This window comes from Musa acuminata, chromosome BXJ2-9, assembly GCF_036884655.1.
Source record: "Musa acuminata AAA Group cultivar baxijiao chromosome BXJ2-9, Cavendish_Baxijiao_AAA, whole genome shotgun sequence".
In the NCBI taxonomy this organism is placed as follows: Eukaryota; Viridiplantae; Streptophyta; class Magnoliopsida; order Zingiberales; family Musaceae; genus Musa; species Musa acuminata.
Genome location: NC_088346.1, coordinates 5407744 through 5429148, shown reverse-complemented (window position 1 = coordinate 5429148; position 21405 = coordinate 5407744). Strand labels below are relative to the sequence as shown.

General features: G+C 39.4%; 2 protein-coding genes and 1 long non-coding RNA gene across 3 annotated transcripts; 1 reads left to right on the top strand and 2 right to left on the bottom strand.

The window, feature by feature from the left end:
* Positions 1 to 735: 735 nt before the first annotated feature.
* Positions 736 to 4512, bottom strand: LOC103997462 (protein NRT1/ PTR FAMILY 4.3). Its single transcript, XM_009418690.3, has 5 exons — positions 4118 to 4512; positions 3605 to 3822; positions 2796 to 3236; positions 1928 to 2037; positions 736 to 1844 (listed from the first exon to the last, which is right to left on the bottom strand). Exons 1-5 carry the CDS (start codon positions 4242 to 4244, stop codon positions 950 to 952), a joined length of 1791 nt encoding a protein of 596 aa, XP_009416965.2. The 5' UTR covers positions 4245 to 4512; the 3' UTR covers positions 736 to 949.
* Positions 4513 to 8006: 3494 nt separating this feature from the next.
* LOC135622765 (protein SUPPRESSOR OF GENE SILENCING 3 homolog) lies at positions 8007 to 17205 on the bottom strand. The gene is made up of 6 exons (XM_065124918.1): positions 17001 to 17205; positions 13917 to 15008; positions 11036 to 11333; positions 9321 to 9565; positions 8785 to 8942; positions 8007 to 8426 (listed from the first exon to the last, which is right to left on the bottom strand). The coding sequence occupies exons 2-6, from the start codon at positions 14982 to 14984 to the stop codon at positions 8201 to 8203; spliced, it is 1995 nt and encodes a 664-aa protein (XP_064980990.1). The 5' UTR covers positions 14985 to 15008; positions 17001 to 17205; the 3' UTR covers positions 8007 to 8200.
* Positions 17206 to 19249: 2044 nt separating this feature from the next.
* LOC135622218 (uncharacterized) lies at positions 19250 to 20406 on the top strand. Its single transcript, XR_010491007.1, has 2 exons — positions 19250 to 19458; positions 19541 to 20406. It is a non-coding gene; the product is annotated as an uncharacterized LOC135622218 (long non-coding RNA).
* Positions 20407 to 21405: the final 999 nt, after the last annotated feature.

Genomic DNA, 21405 nt, shown 5'->3' with positions numbered 1-21405 from the left:
CAATTTATACACCCTTGGTATCATTATAGAATCATCCTTTATGGTGATCTACCAATCCTGGATTGGGTCTTATTCTTCTAAGTGATGCCGGAAATTAAAAGTAGATTGTCCCTTGCACTATAATATAATTATTAGTGATATTTAACTATTAATTTGCATGTAAAATTTATAGAACAAGATTTTGATCCCTCAATCTAAAATAAATGAGATAGGTACATATTCATTACCAAGTAGAACAACACAATCCCATGCATTACTAGGAGATGCATAAAACTTCATTTCCAAATTTCAAACCATCCAAAAACATAAATTGATATAAACAAGACTTCTTGTATCTTATGTTTGATCTGCTTGGATGTATATTACTTTTCAACAACTATGCCAGTTTCTAGAATATGGATCTTCATAAGAAAAGCTAATCTGGCAGATCAGTAACACATCAATTTTCTATCCACAAACAAGGAGTGACATGATAATGGCAAGCAGTTCTTGTTTGGACTTGGATGGGACCTATGTGTATGCAGCATGTCTGGCACAGAAAGGTACCTTTGCTGATGCATTGGAGCTTTGCTCCTCTGGTGGAGTTTCCATTCATCAACCCACAACACACTTTGTTTAAATCACCTCAACAGCAGCTGTGCTGTGATGTGCCAATCCACCACTTCAATTTGTTGTTTTGTTCACAGCGTAGCTGATGATGCCTTCTCTGATGAGAACAACCACGAAAGAGAAGAAGACAGGAGAATGCTGCTGATGGAATTAGACCTGACATTGGTGTGGAAGTGTGATGCATCACAGCCAAGCCAAGCATTAAACAAAGAAAAAGTTTACCAGCACTAAGTGTTTTGGTGTGGAATCGACATGATCATCTCATGCTTCCTCTTCTTTTACCTATCCTGATACAAGCTCAAGAGTACAGATAAAGAATCATGGAAGAGGTGATGGCTCTTTACAGAATGTCCTGATCGGCTGCAACATGCTTGGAGGAAGTGAAGTTGAGGTGGTTAATGTCTTCTCCATGGGGACCTGGTGGTAGATCAGCTGATGGAGATTGGTTGCTACAGTACCATCTTGAACAGAGGAGGTAGCTGAGGAAGTTTAGGAGGCTGAGGGCAGCCATCAGCCAGTAGAAGAGGTCGAGCCTGTCCTTGTTGAGGTCATTGTCGCTGAGCCAGCCATCCCTGGATGAGCTCGATGTGATCTTGTTCACGAGAGAGACGAGAAGGGAGCTCAAGTAGAACCCAAAGGAGTAGGAGCAGTAGGTCATGGCTGTCAAGAAGGACTGCATGCCCGCCAATGACTGCTTGTAGAAGAACTCGATGAGGCCGACGGCCGTGAACATCTCAGAGACCCCGAAGATGAGGAACTGCGGGGCGATCCAGAAGATGGAGAGCAGCTCGCCGGAGTCGACGTACGTCTCCCTTCTCTTCCTCTCGATCACGGCGGCGGCGACCATCGAGAAGGTGACCGCGAAGAGGCCGACGCCGATGCGCTGCAGGGGGGTGATCCCGGAGCTCGTCCCGGTGAGCTTCCGGGCGAGGGGGACGAAGCATGTCTCGTAGACCGGCACGAGGACGATGAGCATGATGTAGGGGATGGCTTGGAGCGACGCAGGGGGGACGTGGAACGAGGTGGCGAGGCGGGTGTTCATGGCGCTCCCCTGTTGCACGGAGAAGGTCTGCAGCTGCGCCAGGATGGTGTTGAAGATGATGGTGCATGCAAAGATGGGGATCACCGAGATGATGATCTTGACCTGCTCGACTTCGGCAGCAGTGCAGAGTCTCCATGAGCTCTCCTTCATCCCACTGCCATCCCGAGCTTCGATGCAGGCTTTGTCCAAGAACCTTCATCACAAGCAAACTGGCTGCCATTACGGATGTATGATCAGAGAGATCTTAAAGGTTGTAAGGTTGTGTGCATTGCTCACCTCAACTTGTTGGTACGTGGAAGGTTGCCCACATATGAAGAAGAGGGTTCAACATCACTAGAATTAGATGGGCAGACTTGCTTTCTCTTGGTGAATGCAGCTACGAAGACCTGCACAATGATTTTGCAGGGCCAAACTGAGAAAGGTCAGAACAAGATGTGTGCATGGTTTTGAAGTTGATGTTCTATATCTATGGCACACACACAGTAATAACATCATGGCTTGGAACAGTCTCCATCTGTTCTGGTTTAGCTAAAGAAAAGGTTCGAGAGAGATTTATCATTGGTCATTTTGGAGAGTAAGAAGAAATGCTTACAGGTATTGATGATTTGTTGTCATGACAAGTATCCTAAATGATGAAAGTTTCAGGCCACTGTAAACTCAGATCTACAGATAGATTGTAGGCTCTGTTCATCCACCTGGAAAAATTTTTATGTTGGACAAAAACTACAATCACAAGGCTCCAAAACACTAGTCGAATAAATTCTTGGAGTTGACATATCTTTTGTTGGTGATGGGCTAAAGAATCTACATGCTGACATCAATCACTCTATCAAATCAATCATGAATTATCTGTCCCCCAATATATATGAAATTTCTAGTCCTGGAAACCTGACCAACTTGAGGGTTAAAAGTTAACAGAGATGATGTATATGGTGATGCCATAGATTCTTAGCCTTTTTCTGAAAATGACAGGAGCACCATAAAAGAATTTGTTTTTCTGTATCTCAATCATAAGGATTGAAATTAACTGAAGATTTTTCAGTAATTAGGGAGTAATCAGTTTATGCATCTTAATCCTACAGACAAGCATTTGCTTGGATCAGTTGACTGTGCTGTGCAAGAAAATGGAAGTGTTGGATCATACCCTGGCAATTGGAGTAAAGATGCTGCCTTGGGGGGGCTTATTCCTGTAGAAAAAGGCACCAGAGATTAAGATGGCAAGCCCCATTGCCATGGCACCTGCTGATACACCAAAGCCCACATCCATCCCTGACCTTGTCTGCACCCAAACAAGGACAGTGAGAGCAATGAGCTCCCCTACACAGAAGCTGAAGTAGGCTGTGTTGAAGTAAGTGGAGAGCTTCTTGGAGTGACATGGGTCTTCTTTCCTGAACTGGTCAGCTCCATGGGAGATCATGTTAGGCTTCAGGCAACCACTTCCCAAGGCCACCAAGTAGAGAGCAAGAAAGAAGATGGTGGCCTTGAAGCCTTTGGCCTCCATGCACTGCTCTTCCTTGGATATCATGTTGCATGGTGGTGGCCTCAGCTGTGGCAGATGTGCTTGGACTGATAGAAGTATGAATCCCTGCCCAGAAACCAATGAGATCAGACTCATTTTGAGAAGCACCAATACATGTTTCTTTCTGTTCTTTTGGAACATTCTTCCTTCTTATCTTCTCTGGTCTGTAGTGGATTGCATCTTTTCATATTAAATGAGATCTACTTCAAAGAGGTGAGAGTGGTTTGTTTCCTACTGTTCCAATTGTGAATTAGGATGCTGTATGCAAAAGGAATCATCTGCCTTCCAAACAAGTTTCATTGGGCACCTTTTGTGGTGTCAAACTTCATTTGTGTTATATGAATAGCCAGAATAATAGGAAGACTATAGATCAATGTTCCTTCATAAACTGAAAGCCAAAGAAATGATGATGCATGAGGAGAAATGAGACTTACTGATAGTTCCACAAATCCAAAAACCAGCATGGTCCAGAAGCTCCCCAGATAAGAATCCGAGAGGAATCCACCAAACAGAGACAGCAGGAAGACAGTGCCTATGAAGTCGGTCACTATGTTGGCTGATTTGGACAAAGGAAAATGCATATCATTGAAGACATATGTGATGAGGTTGTTCCCAACTGCAGCAATTGCCATGATCTCAAATGCTTGAATGGCTGCAGAACAGGAAGAACTGTAGTGAGCAAAAACACCAAAGAAGCTACCTTTGGCAACTCAATCATTTTCTCTAATCATAATACAATAAGCAACCAAAGACCATCTCAGGATTTCTGAATCTAAGCACCAGGCAGATGCCTTGTATATTCCAATAAAGTACAGACCAACAAGTTTAGCTACCAATATGTTGCTATGAAGCTAAAGGACTTCCTCAAAATAAATAGCAACTAGAGTGGCTACTGATATCCAGCAAAGAAATTCTTCAGAGAGAGAGGGAGAGAGAGAGAGAAAGACCTAGCACAAAGACAGCAGCTCTCATGCCACCATGCTTGTTGGGCTTGCATGGTTTTCCTTTCCAATCAACAAAGACTCCAGCATGCATGGAATCCCCCTTGGAAGTATGACCTGTCTGAATGTCCATGCCTCTTGCTTCACACAATAACACCTTCTTTCCTCTGCCTCAGCAGAAGAGGATCCCTTGGAAAGCTCACAACCAACAGAACAAGGTAAACCTCCCCTTCCAAGAGGGCTCCAATTATCCCAAGGCAAGCTGATGCAGTTATTTATAATAGTGTGCTGTGGAGGGTGAGAGGAAGGTGGGGAGAGGTGGTGCGGCTTTTTTGTTGCTGTGATATGGTCCTCATTGGTGGAAAGATTTATGGTTTGAACAGTCCTATGGCTAATGGGAGTCTCTGTTGGAGGTTCAGACTTTGCTGTGCCTTTGAATGTGTGAAGTGGGAGAGCAGCAAAAGAAATGTGCCCCCCCCCCCCCCCCCCATACACAAAATTCTTGGAAGACCACAACACTTCATTCGATTGTGTCAATCACCTGGTTGATGAGCATGAACTGAAATAATACCAACTTAGAACTTGTCATAAAGCTCAATCCTCCTTCTCTGCACATCATTCATTATTTGGTGGCTGGTAGATTTGCTAGTTCCAAACAAAACAATGGAGGAGTCTCAGATGATGCATGCATCTATCGAATGATCAGCTTGAATTTTCCACCGAGTTAGTGAAACCTTAACTTTACCATCTTGATTCTGGAAGAAGGAGATAGGTAGGAACCTTGTTCCACCTGACAATGGACATATATTGTATCGATACAGATAAATCATTCTGGCTGGCGTTCATGCTCTGTACAGCTTCTGTCTTGTCCGATCCAGCAAGCAGAATATGTTCCTGATACCTCTTAGCAGCACAAATGTGATGGGACATTTATCATGCTGCTGATTTCCCAAGAAAGATGGTTGCAATGTTGTAGAAGGAGCTAAATGCTTAGTTACAGTAGTGAGATGTAATCGATCACCTTCTTCTGATCCTGGGGAATATTTACGTCCATTCCACTTGAACAACATGAGCGATGTCAAAGAGCAGCAGCAGCGTGACTTCATGGACAGATCCATTTGGACATTGCTGTGGGAATCCCCTCTCAGATCGAATGATCTATGGAAAGCGAAGAATCCATATTTGATTCCCTTAGAAGGCTGACATGGATATGAAGGAACCTTGTTCCATCTGACAACGGGCATAAATCGCCTGACACAGACAAATCATTTTTGGTGTTCATGCTCTGTGAGAAGCAGCAGCAGCAGCAGCAGCTTCTGTCTTGTCCAACCCAGCAAACAGAACATGTTCCTGAAATCTCTTGAAGAGGACACTCGTGATATTACATTTATCAGGCTACTGATTTCCCCCAAAAATGGTTATCGTTCCATGCAAGTAGTGGGATATGATCATCACCTTTGATCCCAAAGGAATACTTGCATCCATCACCAAGAAATGTTCTTTTCCATTTGGGCACTGCTGTGACAAACCTCTCTTCGATTTCCTCATAGCAATCATTGGCACAACTCATCTGAAGTCCACCTGAAGGGTATCACCAAGGCTTGCCATAGAACATGCTCATCTTTTCTACCTTCTCTGCTTTCGATCAACTTGCATCTTGGAGAATATATTCCGGCATGAACTATGTATTCCTTCATGCTGCAAACTCACATGAAGGAATCTAGTGAGAATTCCAGGGATGTGCTGATCATTAATTAACAATAGAACTCACAACATTTTCCACACTGGTTGGTAGTGCTGCACTCCTACTAAACCACCACCACCACCACTCTCTCTCTCTCTCTCTCTCTCTCTCTCTCTCTCTCTCACGACAGCTTTTCACCACTTAGAATTCCTGCAGCTGTCATTTCATATATTTACCTTCCCCACTTTGAGTCCCCTGTTTTACCAATTACCACTTCCTACCGGATTTGATCTTTCTTGTTGTATGGACATGGCAGGCCATTGTTGACTGGTGACTCAGAGTACAAATATAAATATGGATCAAAAGGAGGAGATGAAGATGCTCCTCAACTGGACGTCGAGAAAAGTTTGGATTTGACTTTGAGAGAATTCAGCAATCAGCATCATATTTCACTGGTTACAGTGAGAGAGAGAGAGAGAGAGAGAGAGAGAAGTTTGGACCACAGTGATTGGGCTCTTATGGGGCCCAGCCCAGGATTGAGTGGATAAGGGAGCAGGTATGACATAGAAATCCTGAAATATAATGAGACATCTGATCCATTTCAGTGTGATCTTGTGGGTCCTACCAGATCCAGAAACCCACATAATCTGGTGGGTGTCTAAAGAAGGGTTTCAGAGGGCAGCAGCACTTCTCCTCGACTATGCTGGGTCAAAAAGACGGTACCAGGCAAGAAGTTGATGCTCTCTTCTGTGTTCTACATCTCTGGAGTGCAAATGAATGCCTTATCATGGTTCCAAGAGATGGGACTACTAAGAATTCAGAGAGAGAGAGAGAGATGGTGCTGTCTTTGACGAGGGATGATACTGGCCTAAAGAGGGAGTCGGGTCCTCTTTCATGCATGCGACACACAAGTCTATCTATAAAATGCAACCTTTTTTCTGGCCTAACTTGTATCCTGATGTAGCAGACAAGAATGCAATCTCAAGAGTTGTTTATTCCTAATGGAAAGCCAGATCGTAGCGTGTTAGGCTCAACTTTGATTCAACCACAAGTCTGTCTATCTATGGTGTAGAAATGGTGGGGCTGTTCCTCTCTCTCTTTCCGCCGTGATGTGCCCAACAGTAGTGGGAAACCCAAAAGTCAACTCTGAGTTGAATCTCGGTACCATTGCGCCTCGGATAAAACATGTAGACATATTTGTGCCGACCGACAGCACTTTGTATTATAATCTACGACAGGAAATGTTTAGATGCCTAATTGGATTAGTTGGTGGGAGAGCACACACAAAAAGGTTGTGCATTGTGCCTCTACTCTTACTTCTCTGTCTCAGTCAGTTGTTGCTTCGGGTCCACGGTGATGTCTTCTTCCACAGGATCTGCTGTCCTCGGTGAACGATCCATGCACGTCACTGGGATAAGCTTCGGAGATTGTTCGTTCGTGCTCTTGCCGACGGTGTTGGTCGCCGAAGTCGCTCGGAAGATTCGTACGAGGAGAAGTGGTGTTTGGATTCGGGTTCGATTGCATGTGATGGAAATGGAGGGGGAGACGCGTGGCCCGGTTTGGTCTGTTCTTTCCGTGGGGAAAGCCACCGCGGTTGACCTTTTGATTCTTTTACGCGTGGAGCTGTAAGACACTTCGGATTATAAACGCGAAGGAAAGCATGGATGGAAAGAACAAGTTAGGCTCCATCCCTTGCATTTAGTTGCAGTGACATGCAGAGAGGAAGAGGAGGAAGAGACGTCAGGGATGTCGCATGCAGCCATCCATTCGACTCGAGGAGCATAGAGAGTCGGTAGGCTGGAACATAGAGAAGAAAACTGGATCACGTTTTCGCCACTTGTACTCTCTCTCATAGCAACTGGAGATCGATGCAGCATATCACCTGAAACTTCAACTCATTTTTATATCTCAGAAACATAACTTCCAAAGCCTCTAGATTTTCTAGATGATTGATGTACGGAAGGAGATAATGATGGAGAAGAAATGCAATGGGAAAAATGGAATATGTTCACACAAGAATAAACAGAAACAGATGATTGAAATATGGGGCAAAGGATAAAAGTGGACACAACTATAAAACTTTGCAGGAGAGAAATATTTGAGCTAAAATGTTTGATCCATATACTTGCTGGTGTTGGGCCGAGTCAACTCCACATAAATGGTCAAGCAACACATTTTAACTGATCTAAAGAACAGAAAACAGCATAAGCAGACACAAAAGGTGCGGCTAAGTTAATTAAATCTTCTCCACTGTTCCTAAACTGTTTTTTTTTTCCTTTTTGGGTCATGTTTTCCGAGCATAAGATTCCATTAGGAGACACTGAAAAGTATAATTGTCGACGTCGAAACTAAGAAAATTCAGTAGATATTTCCGAATTCTATCCGTTTTCTAGGGTTTTTTAGTCCTAAGAGTTGCTACAGGAAGCATGGAAGCTACTAGGAGCATACTTCTCCATCAATTTCGTCAGTGCAGCATCAAATTTCTTCTCCAGCTCAACTTCATCTGCCAGATATTTCCGCCTAAGTTCAGCATTATGTTCTTCATGTGCAAATATAAGTTTCTCTCTTTCTGCCTCAAATTCTTCAACTCCTTTCTCTTGGCTGTCGATGAACCTTGCTATCTCTTCCTTCCTGTAAAAAAGGAATAAAAATGACTTAACAAAGGTACAAATAAAATCTAAGCAAACACAAACCATCTAAAAGAAATGGTTAGGAGCTCATGATTAGAAATGGAAGAACATGAGAGAGAATATTAGGTACCATGTAAATCCACAAAGTGACCTAGGAATATAAAAAAGGAACGACACATTCATCATGTATCAATCAGAAAAGAAAACAAATGTTATAATAACATTTGCTAGTGTAATAAAATGGTCAAACTATGTGCTGAAACATATAAGAATAAATATACTTAATATAGAGTGGTTGATCTTGTAAAATGAAGCACTTGATGCATCTTATGCTACGTAATAGTGAACACGAGGAATACCTAAGCCTCTGCTCTTCATTGGTTCCACAATTTACATCTGAATGCTTCGCCTTTGCCCGCTCCTCTTGCAGCAACTTCTCAAAAGTTCTCTCTTTCTCTTCAGTTGCCTTGTGAATTTTGTCCATTTGTTCCTTGAAAAATTTCTCTTGATAGTCCATCTAAAAAACACCAATACAATGGAAAGGTCAGAGACCACAGATAAAGGAGTTCCAGATTAATCGCTTAGAAAGGAGAAACAAACTTGAGAGGGCATCCGGAGTTCCTAAAAATGCCAAAATTCCTCAAGTATGTAGTCGTCTTCTCAGATTATATCCACCAAAAGAATCAAAATACAACATTGCTATATAAAATTTCTCATGGAACATTTGGGGCTGCTAAAAATTCCATTCCCTAAAGGCTGTCCTCAGCTATGATAATAATCTTAAAGGAATTAAGAAACAATATTATGCACAACCAAACAATTTCGGTGAGAAAACTTTTGACAACAATAGATACACGAAATTTATGTCATAGTAATAACGGAGAAGAGACATTACCTCTTCTTTGTTTTCTTCGTGTTGGATCTTGGTCCTAAGCCTCACAATCCTGTTCTCTTCCATGGTTTCGCGCAATTTTTGGGTTACCACTCCAAAGGTCTCTTCAAGTGCCTTGGATCGCTGCTCTTGCTTAATGACCTTGTTTTTCAGCCAAACTAATTGCTGGTTATCCTCGCTCATTTGTTTCATTGGAATTACAACCATTTCCTGGTATGATCTCAAATCATATTTCAAACGAGATTTACCTGAAGTTTCAGTTGAAGTCAGAAATTTAAAATAAAAATATACTGTGTAATATAGGCACACAAAGGAATAAACAATAATTATTTTAGGAGAAATGACCAAGTAAAACCCATCCAATACAAAGCCTACTTAGTTGAAGATGAGAAAGTTCTGTTACATTGTTGACTTGGAATGGTAAATGGAGATCCATTAGAAAATAACAAAACCTATACATCACACCTCTAATAAGTAATTTGCTCAAGCATACATATAAGGAAAGAATGAATTTGCCAAGCAAGCAAGAGAGTAAAAACCAAGCATGCCTCACGAGGAAGTAATTGTTTGTAAAAAAGTACAAGGATCACTTTGGACAATGCAAGATAAAATATAAAATATAGTGCAAGGATCACTTTGAAAAAAATGCAATATAGCATTTTCTTTGTCAATCTTCAACTATGCATTTCTCCAATAGAATTTGTCATAACATAACCATAGTAAAGAATGAGCACGCATGTGCATGATTTATGTCCAACATTGCACGTGTAACAGACACCCATGAGCCAACTTAAGCAACACTTTCCTATCCTTCACTGAACTTACATCTGATATAATTGTATAAATACATTTCTTGTCATATCTTTCCTCTTAGAAAATGGATACAGTAAAGAGTGAGCATGCATGTGCATAATATGTGACCAACATTATGCACCCGTGAGCAAACTTAAACAACACTATGTTATCCTTGACTGAACTTACCTCAGATTTAAATCAATAAGAACATTTCTTGTTATATATTTCCTCTTAAAAATTGTCATGCTTGTCATCTCACTATGCTCATGTTCATCTTTTTGGTAGCTGCTTTTACATTGCATAGATCCATAATAAGTCTTATAATCTAAAAGCATATTCCCTCAAATTGGAAGAGATAAAACACCAAGGGCAATGCCACTAGTTTGGAGTAATACCTCCATGTTGATTGATTGAATGAAGGTACCAAATACTTTTTATGCTCATTCACCATTGATCTCAATTGAATCCTTATTTCTTAGTTTAGAATTACTAAAGATTCACTTAGTACACTCAATTTTAAAATATAAGGTTTGACCTAATAATTATAACAAAATATGGATTTTTTTTTATTCACAAGTTATGGATACTCCTTTTCCTGATAAAATAACAAAAATTGTTAGTGGCAAGCATAATAAAACTTTGACCATAACTAAGACAAACTGATAATGTAACACCACGATTAGTCTCACATTCGAAATGAGTAAAACTAAGATTAACTTATAAGGGTCTGATGAGTGTACTATTATCAACGTCAACCTAACTAGTTTAGCATGTGACCAAGTCATGACCAATAAGAACTTAGAATTGACACAAATCTATCACGACTAGCAACTAGTATGTGACATGACCTGCATCCTGTTATTCTCATGCTTATCTGTTATACCATACATGAAGCAGCTAGATAATCTGAAAACAGGGCATACCTTGACAATGATGGTTGAAAACGTCCATATCTTCTTTAGATGCCAAGTAACCATATAACTGGCGTTTACCGCCTGCAGAGAATAGATTCCGACGAGGACGTTCCCAAGCATCCCTATCAGTGCATTGCTCTGCAAAATGTTTATGCAGGCGCTCAGCCTCCAAGTAGCCCATTGCAGTAGCTTCAAAAACTAAAACACTCATTCCGCGATGCCCGTTAGGGCCATAGGAATGACGGGCTTTCACTGCTGCATACGAGCTGAAATAATCAAGGAGCTCTTGGTTTCCCATGCCAAGCCACTGTAGTTCAAAAACATGAGAAACAAAAATAAGCAAATTATCACACAAAGGATATAAAATGGGAATGACAACAATAATATGAAGTGGAACCCAAGTTTGAAACAAAATGAACTTCAAGTCTTGTCTTGTTATTTGTTAAAAGGTTTTAATATATCTATGACAAAGTTCAGTACCTTTTTAAAGTATCAATTTAAAATTGAGGGGTAGGTTCTGTTCAACATATTCTTCAAGAGCTACGAGAACAACTAAAAATAGTATTTATGATTTGATCAATCACAACACAAACAGTTGAATGTTTACATTTCTTAGCTCTCAACCAATTGTAAACATAATAACAAAGTTGAAACAATCATTAGAAGGTGGTGAGAGGCTCAAGACTTCAACATTTCAATTTGTCAACCCAATGAAAATAATCTTATTGTCTTCAAACTCAAGCTATCACTTGTTACTGAAAATTCACTTCAGATGGCGGAGAATAATTCTATTGACAAGGCAGGATAAAGCCACTTATTCATGTACAGAAGTATTTGACACTCATTAGAACAAACCAAATAAATTGCTCTCTAAGCAAATGTAAGTTCCAAAGACACTAATTCAGTTGTCCATGACATGGAGATATTGAAAGAAAATTAGACATAAAGAGATATATTCAGCAACAAATAAATAATTTGATGCTGGAGTTTCAATCAGCAGAAAACATCTGTGAATAGTCTAAAACCTTACAGAAGAACAAGGTGAAGGAATTGACTAGTCAGCTTCTAGAGAAACAACTGAACTACTTCATTGAACATTTTACTTGTTACAGTCCAAAGAACACCTGGCATTCACAAAAATACCCACATAATAAATTATGAGCCATCCATACGGCATTGCTTGTGGGATCCACATGGGAACTATATTTGTTCTACCATTGCAAGTGCCATGCTGATACCATGCAGGTGCCGTGTACATACGATTGTGTGCAGAGTTAATGCAGTGCACTTGTGAAGTAGTGCACTATCATTGACCATTCTGCTAATTCAAATTATTTCAAAATATTAGTTACAGAACAATGAGCCACAATTATACTATTTTAAAAACTTTGTTATAATGATTGAGTAAAGCATGATTCATCGTAGCGGTCCATACTGGTGTACTGACCAACTATCGTATGGTACATATCAAACCATACCGATATACTAACACAGTACGGTAGGACATACCGACAAACCGGTATGTACCACCCATACCGATCCCCTGTCGGACCAGTATGCACCACTCATACCGGGCAATGCACCATGGTACGATGAACGTTGGAGTAAAGTATCACAAGCACATGCAACATAATCATAAACATAGACCATCACCTTTAAATATTTACTCCATTTTTTCCCAGCTCAAACAGGGATGCTCAAGTATATACCACATAAAGATATGTAAAGCTGCAACCATTATGAGGGTTTTGCATCTGAAGAACAATTATATATGTGGCTAACCATCATGGAAGCATGACGATGCAGAGAGAAAACAGTTAATGTATCGAGATATTGGTCAATTGTATATTGGTCAAGTATAGAAGTTGCATTTGAGCGTTGACTCAGGTATTTTATCTATTTTTGGATGATTTCCTTATCATTGGTAGCAAAATTAGGAGGATTTTAAAGTCCTATTTGAGGACAACTCATGTTTTCGAGGCTTATATCATTGGTGTAGCTTGGTCTAGGAAAGTTTGTTGTGCTACTAATATTTGGAAAGTTCAAGATGTTGGCTCTAGTCTCTAGCACATAATTCAGCTTCACTTTACACTGATGCAGACAAAACTATAAACTTATTAAAACAGATAAGTGAGGATCTAATAAATTCATCAAAAGCAAAGTTGATGGATGGTATGGGTTAAAATAGAAATTAATATCAGATGAAAGTAGCTAACTGAGAACTGAAGATTTGAAGATCTGAAGGGAACCAATGCTAGTTTCCCAAAGGCTCGCACTCGAAAGGACTACACAAGCTAGATATGAACCTTGCAAGACTTTTTTTCCATCTGATGGACAGAACTAATATCACAAAGATATATGACCAGTTAATGAGTTGAAAACATTTAGATTCAGATGTAAGACTCTTGTCTACATAAACAACCAAAGTCTAACAAGTCTGTGTCAACAAATTTGCTGGACTGCTTGAGCAATCTTTCAACCGTCCAGTGAATGAAAAAACAATATTAATCAAAAGAAAACTGGTAATTATAATAAACACAAATAAATATTTAAATCACACTCCAAAAGTACTCAAGTGGTGTTGCATATGGGCAATTACAATCCTCCAAAATAGATAGACATTTTTCAGTTCATGCCAATTATTAAAACTATCATAGCCCAGATGATGAAACAAAATGTTGATGCAACAAATCTCTATGCTGTTGCAAGAAATCCTACAAATCTTATTAAAGAAGATATATTCGTTAACAAGCAAAACATGTGCATCATAAATTTTTGGAAGCTTGGTCCACAAGTTCTTAGAAAACAAAAAAGAAAACAGACAGAACAATTGCTGGCATGACATAGGATAAATTAAAAGAAAGAATAAGGCAAGCATAGGCAGAAGTACCCTTTCAGTCTCGTCTTGCTCCAATAAAGTGTTCATAACAACCACCATTGGAGGCCAAACTATTTCATGGTCCGTTGAAGTCTCTTTGAGTCCCTTCCATTTACCAAATACTTCACCTGCAGGTACCACAGAAGTTCCCCTCCGGCGAAGCTCTTCTTCTAAAAGTGAAGCAAGCTCCCGATGAAGTTTCACCCTGGTAGCACCTTTGGTCTTTGCATGGGTCATTAATGGTTGCAGACCTTTGTACCAGTCAATGGCACCTGGAGCATTATGGCATGCCGGACAATGCCATTGTCTAGTTGGTTCATTAATTGCTTCAGCTGTCAGTTTATCCAGGTCTTCAAAGAATCTCCTGAACCATTTATTTTTCTTTCTAGTCTCATGGCTGATTTGACTTGCATCAGAATCATAATCATCACTGAAATCATCGCTATCATCCAACAAATCATCTTCATCATCATCTAAATCATCATCATCATGTTGTTTAGGTACTGTGTCAGCATCAGAGTCGTCTCCACCAAAAGAACCATCACGGGGAAGATCTTTGGAGATAAGTTCTTCTGCCTTTGGTTGAGAACCAGATGAATAACCTTTTATAGGCCATTGCCAGCCATGTTGCAGAGGTGGAGGTATAGCCGAGGGTGGTGCCATATATTGTGACTCCCAGCTTTTAGTAGGTGGTTGCTGCTTTGAATTACCTCTGCCAACAGGCCTACGAGAATCATTGGCTTGGGCATAATTATTCCCAGATGTCCTACCAGCTCCTCCATCTCCACCCCATCCTTGCCTAGACACCCCTTCTGAATGGGCCCATGCTTTAGATGAAGCATTTGAAGAATCCGAAGGTTTTGATGGTGCACCACCAGCTCTGTTCCTTGATTTTTTTGCATACACCTCCCATCCATCCTCCTGTGATTCTAAACCCACATTAGCCATGTCCTTGTTCAACTGATTAATAGTTGGATTGCCTTTTCCAGAACCTTGTTGTTCGGCAACTCTTCCTCTTGATGGATTACCCCCAGTAGCTGAAGCAGTAGAATTTTTTCCTCCATACTTCTTTGGATACATTATGTGCTGTTACTACTCACGTTTCTGCAACATTAACCATGGTGAATTACCAAGCAAATTTATAGCATTTTATCTCTTCTTTACATTCTTGAGAAGAGATTAAGAAAAAGCAGACCATACATATTCTTTTCACATTACTAAGAACCTTGTCAACAAAGAAAGAGTAAATGCAACGAGAAGAGTTCCCAGTGTGTTAGAGATGAAAGTGTAGATGTCCATTACTTACTGCACGCTCAATTAATATGACTTCAACAATGTTTTAATTGTTAATATGCTCTAACAGAGACACATATGGTTCAATCTCTAGTAGAATAAGGAGCAGCCATCCTATGAGGATGAAACAAGGTATAACATAACAATGGCAACAAGAAAAGGTGAGGTTAATAAAACATTTTAGTTCACATCGTGTATATCAGAAAACATGCAGTATCAAAGATCATCATCCTTATTCATCCACAGCCTTGAGTTGGAGATCTGATTCTTTCATATCCTTGTGCAGCATATTTAAGTCTTAGGAACTGCCTTAAGTCAGATTGACCATCAGTATGTTGGGAAAAAAAAATGATAATTGAAGGCAGTGAAGTAAAAAATAAAGATATTCGTCATATGCTACCCAATCCAAGGTTCTATTTATCCAATCATTGTCAAACAATGCACATGAAGTACTAGATGAGAATAAGGCATGCAACTATAGAATCCAAAAGCAGCAACCAATGCAGAAAATAAAAATGACTAGCTGCTTAAACATCCAGCATATGTTTCAGGATTCAAGTACTACTCAACAGTTTTTTTATGATATTCAGATATTTGAATTTGTTTTTCCAAGGGCAGAAACAATTAAAATCTAGGATTTTGAGAACTATTCATTATAGTACCGACATGTTATTATTTCGAGACCAGATTGTTACAAGGTACAGGATTCTGAGAGAACTCACACCTCACAAATTTCTGTCATCAAACTAACTTCTCCAACCGAGCAGCCCAATCAAGCCAGACGACTGAACTATCCTAAACATATAAATTGAGTTTTTTTAAGGTCAATTTTGATATTATGTTTCACAACCCTTTAGACTCCTCACAGATAAAGTTGAGTCCAGAAAGGGCTCAAGGGGAGGTTAGACGAACCCACTGCTAGAGACCTAACAGGCGGAAGCACCGTCTAGACAGGTATCCTCTCTCTCACCGATACATTTCTTTTTCTCTCTTTTTCCCACCAAGACCCCTCCTTCAACGTAACACGCAAAACCAACAGTAAATGCCAGTCGCCAGGCCGATTACATAGTGCAGCAGTTCACGATCACAAGGAGTAATTTAAATTCAACAGAAAACAAGCGTAGAGTCAAAAAGTTCATGACATTACCTGGTTGAGAGAGAGAGCGTTGCATAATGAAGGGAAACAAGTGCCGAAGCTTGTTAACAATGAAAAGAAATAGCGTAGAGAAACAGAAAAGCCAACGAAATCGCACAAAGCATCTTCCATATGTCCGTACCCTCATTCTGATAACCATAGCACTGCCACTACTTGTTTTTGGCTAGATAAAGAATTGCATATAAAAAAGAAAAAGAACATATATACTCTCCTTCCTGAACAAGTCATGGAGGACAGCTTTCTAAACTAGCAGAATCTTGATTTCCATCAGCTTCCCGATGCTCACCTCACCAGGTATAAAACGAGAAACAACGAGAGGTATGAAACATGGAAAATTTCCAGAAACTAAATACTCCGTTGATTTTATTCTGGCATTGCTAAAAGAGCGAGAAATCACGACCCCTGTCTAATAAAGAACATCAAAATCAAAGCAATCGGCAAACCAAAATAGCGAAACCAAGACAAGAGTTCTACCATCCGGAAACGAGGGTTACGGGATTTCTACTCAAATAGCGTCTAACAAGAGAGATTTCATCAGAATACGACAGCGATCGTACAAAACGCGATGCATGACAGGCAGGAATGACCAAAAGGAAAACCGAACCCATATCCGTATTGAAAAACAGAAAAAAGGCGAAGAAGAACACCTTCTGATGACGGAAAAGATGGCGGCACGGCCGATCGGAGAAGCCGATAGCCGATCTCGGGAATGCTCGCCAAGGGACGGCGATCGCCTCCGGGAATCCCAGCTCGGATCTGCCGCTGCTACTACCGATCGATGAGCCTGTGTCTCACTCTCGCTCGCTCTCCGTGGGTAGCCCGAAGGTTTCAAAGAAGAAGAGAGGGGATAACGAAGGGTGGAGATCAAGGGAGAGCGTTAAATGGACGGGGTGGGTAGAATCCGGACGTGAGGACAACAAATCAAATGCAGCTCATTGAAAACGATGGTGTACGCAGAGCAGTGTCCCCCGAATGCCTGCACGCCGTCCGATGGAGGGTGGCGCAGTTCGTCGAGTCATCGCGACCGTCAAGCCGTTTCGAGGCAGTACCGTTGTACTGCCGTCTTCATCCCAGGATTTCCTCTTTCATACAACTCAGGAAACATTGTTTCTCCCTCACGTGGTGACCGTGGACCCGTGTTGCTGCTGACCCGTCACTTGACCATCGAAAATGAGCGGTGTTCCCTAGTTCGGGCAGTGCAGGTGTGCCGCACGTGCCTTTGTGGGTGGCTGTGTTATCATTTTGGGTTGAGAAAGTCTCGGAAAGAGAAAGCAGCTAAATCTAGGAATGGACGGCTGTGATTCTCGGGATCCCGGGCTCTAGTTTATTAGTACGGGTTAATTACATATTACCCTTATAAGTAATTATGACCGAAATCACCTTCCCTAACTTATGCACTGCACGGGTTACCCGACTTACACCGCACCTTATAATTGGACACCGTCGTGGAGACCACGCGGGACCCGCTTTCGTAGGAAACGGAATTCTGTCTGCACATCGTATCGTTTCTACCCGTCCGATTACCCACGTTTTTATTGGAAAAATGATTGGAGCCACGTGGGTTCACGTTGAGATCCTTTCTGCGGTTAACCAGCTGGCAGGTAGATTAAACGAGTAGGCCACAAATGGGTTGGACGAAGCACTCCTGCTTATCCCCGTCAATTCCCGTAATCCAATTAGATAGAAATTAAAACTGAACCGGGTTCGTCGTCGATTTCGAACCAACTCAGAATTAAACCTAAATGGTTCGGTTATAATTCTTGATTTTTGAGAATCAAAATCGACGATTTTATAATTAAAATATACATAATTTTATATTCAATTATAATTTTAATTTTTAATAAATTAAAAATTGATATTTCGAACCAAATCGTTGACTTCGATTTCAGAATCGATCCAATTTGATTCGATTCTGATTACTGAGTTTTGAAAACCAAAATATCATTCCGAAATTATTAAGATTATATAAAGATTCTGAATTTAAGGCAATAAAGATTATATGGTGTGTGGAATCCAATCAACTTATTATGAAACACCAATCAATCAGTTTATTATGAATTTGGTAAGCTAAATTTGAACATCCATTTTCATTTGTAATAAAAGATTATTGTCGGATATGCATGTGATCTTTTATAAAAATTGAACTGAAATAAAATATTGGATATAAAATATAAATTACTTTATCATCGAACTAACTTTTCCATCGACTCTCATATAACAAAGTTGTTTTTTCTTTTTTACTGGATGAGTTCTAACTTAATTTTATTACATAATTAATAATAAAATTTGATTGTATCATGTGCCCAAGAAAAAATATTGGCTATCCTATATTTATATTTTGACGAGGATGAAAGATCCTATGTAAGCTTAGAGTAGCTGAGTAAGAGGGCTCTTCATTTTTGTTGAAGATATAGGGCTAATAATATATTACCCCATATATTTATATTTTATTAGTAATACGATATTCTTAAAATTTTATAGTGAAATCTTTATAATTCTAAAAGTGAAACAAATAACTTCATTTGTCATAACAATATCAGTTATATTAATAAAAAATATAATACATGACAGCACGTATTAGATTGATACGAAAGCGATAGACAAAAAGATAATTTCAACGTTCTTCCGTTTTTTAGCATGTAAGATATTGAAATTATATTTTTACCACTAAGATCATTGAAAACGAAATCGATATTAAAATTATATTTTTATCTATCATTTTCGTATCGATCCCATACATGATATTACGTGTTATGTTTTCTGCCAACGTAACTAATGATCGGTGAAATAATATTATTTATTTATTTTTAAGAATTATATGGATCATAATATAATTTTTTTAAATACATAAATCAATGATGCTAGTAGAGTTATATGCAATTAGTCCGAAATCATCTCACCACTTGGCACAAAGCTGCAAGATCCGCCCAATCACCGTCACACTCAGATGTTGTTTGTTTCGTTGCGGGAGCAAGCAAAGTTGGGTTGCAAAGGATCATACTGTGTCAGATTGGACTTGTGTCGGGCATGGACAGACACAGACAAACATGGAAGAAGAGAAACAACCACCATGGCTACTGGACTCGGCAGGAGGGCCGGAGAAGGGTGAGCCATTCATTCATTGCCATGCCTGCTTTAGAGTAAGAGACATTTCTTTTAGCATGCCATCACTACGTGTGTGTTGCAGACAGAAGTTTGATCCTCGTGCACACAAACAACATGGAGAAACGCCATGACTGACACACAACATGCAGATGAGCAATTTGAGAAAATGCCACTGCAAGGTGGTGACGTCTTGGTCATTGCTGTCCACAGAAAACCGTGTGCCAAGCAATAGTGAATGCAGAAGGGACTAAACTGTCGTTGAAGATACCTTGACTTTGAAGTGAATCAAATCATCAGAAGGGGTTGCAGTCATTTCAGCAAGACATCAATCTTGTTCTACACAGTATATAGTGTAGAATAGAATTAGTTCTTGGCTCTCCTACTATGAGCATTGATAAGTATATTCAGTCGTATATTAATCGAAAAATATGCTTTTTCTACTTATGTTAACTCATATATTTTGATGATGTAAATAGATTTTGCCTTTCATTCATCCAACCTTTTGCATCTCGTGCAGGTTAAAGGAGGGGATGGCACTCACATGTTTAACAGCAAGAAAGGCAGCCAAAGATAAAGAAGAATCAGGACATGCACATCAGCATAAAGATGATGCTTACCCCACCCTCGAAGGGATAGGAAAAAGAGGAGCATGGAGCTAAGAATTCAACAAGACTAATGCTTTGTCAACATGAGGATGTTGTGAAGGTCTAAAGAAACACACCAAGTATTATTAGATTAAGTATGAAAGGTCTTTGGATTCAAGTTTGGTTAGGAAAACCAAACCGAGGGAGAAAAGGATGAGATGGGAAAAGATTTTGACATTATATACATCAACATATTATGCATATTTCAGTGGTTACAAGCAGTAAAAGTAATTATTGGAGAGGTCTTGTTTGATGTATTTGTCTGTCAGGATGATGATTAAGATATTACTGGAGTTCATATCAATTGTCCTATGATTCTTAACCTGCTAAAAGTATCATAGCAATATGTCGGTGCTCATCATTGTTCAAACATCTGTGGATCGAAATTAATTAAAGGGGTAGAGATTCTACGTAAATTCACTTTTATATTATGTTTGACGAGTAATCATAAATCAAATCCAAAACCGCAGGAATCGACAACTCGATGCAAGCCATCTCCGGCACAAATTCTTTGGTGTTAGCTTGTAAACAAAGCCAAACGAATCAAAAGATGGATTTGACATCATTAGATTAAGCAACTGCAGCCCCTCCTCTTAAGCACACAAACCCACAAGTTTCCTCCCCTTAAAGAAATGTTCCGCCCATAGACTAAAGTAGGGGAAGGAGTCCCAAATCTTGTTTCTTGGCAACTGCTGTTGGACGGTGAAGCCTTTTATAATATGGAAATATTATATGGATAAAGTTAATGATTTTTAAATTTATCCCACTAAATTTATTATATATATATTATTATAAGACTTAAGAAATTAAACATGGAGTTGATCTATGTTAAAAGGACCATTAGCAATTTAGTTTACATCGATAATTAATTTCATGGTCAAATCGAAAGGGATGTTTTATACTAATTCACTTCCAAATTCCTTTAGAAAAAAATAAATTTAAATATTTATAAAAAAATAAGTGAAAATAATAATTTCAGAACCTTAATTGACTATTTAAAATATATATTTCTCATAACTAAAGTAATCGAATTTAGAATCAAGAATATGAGTGTTAAAGCCTCAAAACATTATAAATATTTTTTTACATTTATTACTTTAAATTTATATATGATAATAAAAAATTAATTTAAGATTTAATATATATATATTTATAACTCATTAATAATAACCAACATGAGTTTATTAAACAGATACTAATAAGAGCCACATATATGAAATATTTATATATTCGAAGGGATTTACATGTCACATTATGTTATTTCTAATCTTCTATATAATATATCTATTTTCAAATAGGTAAA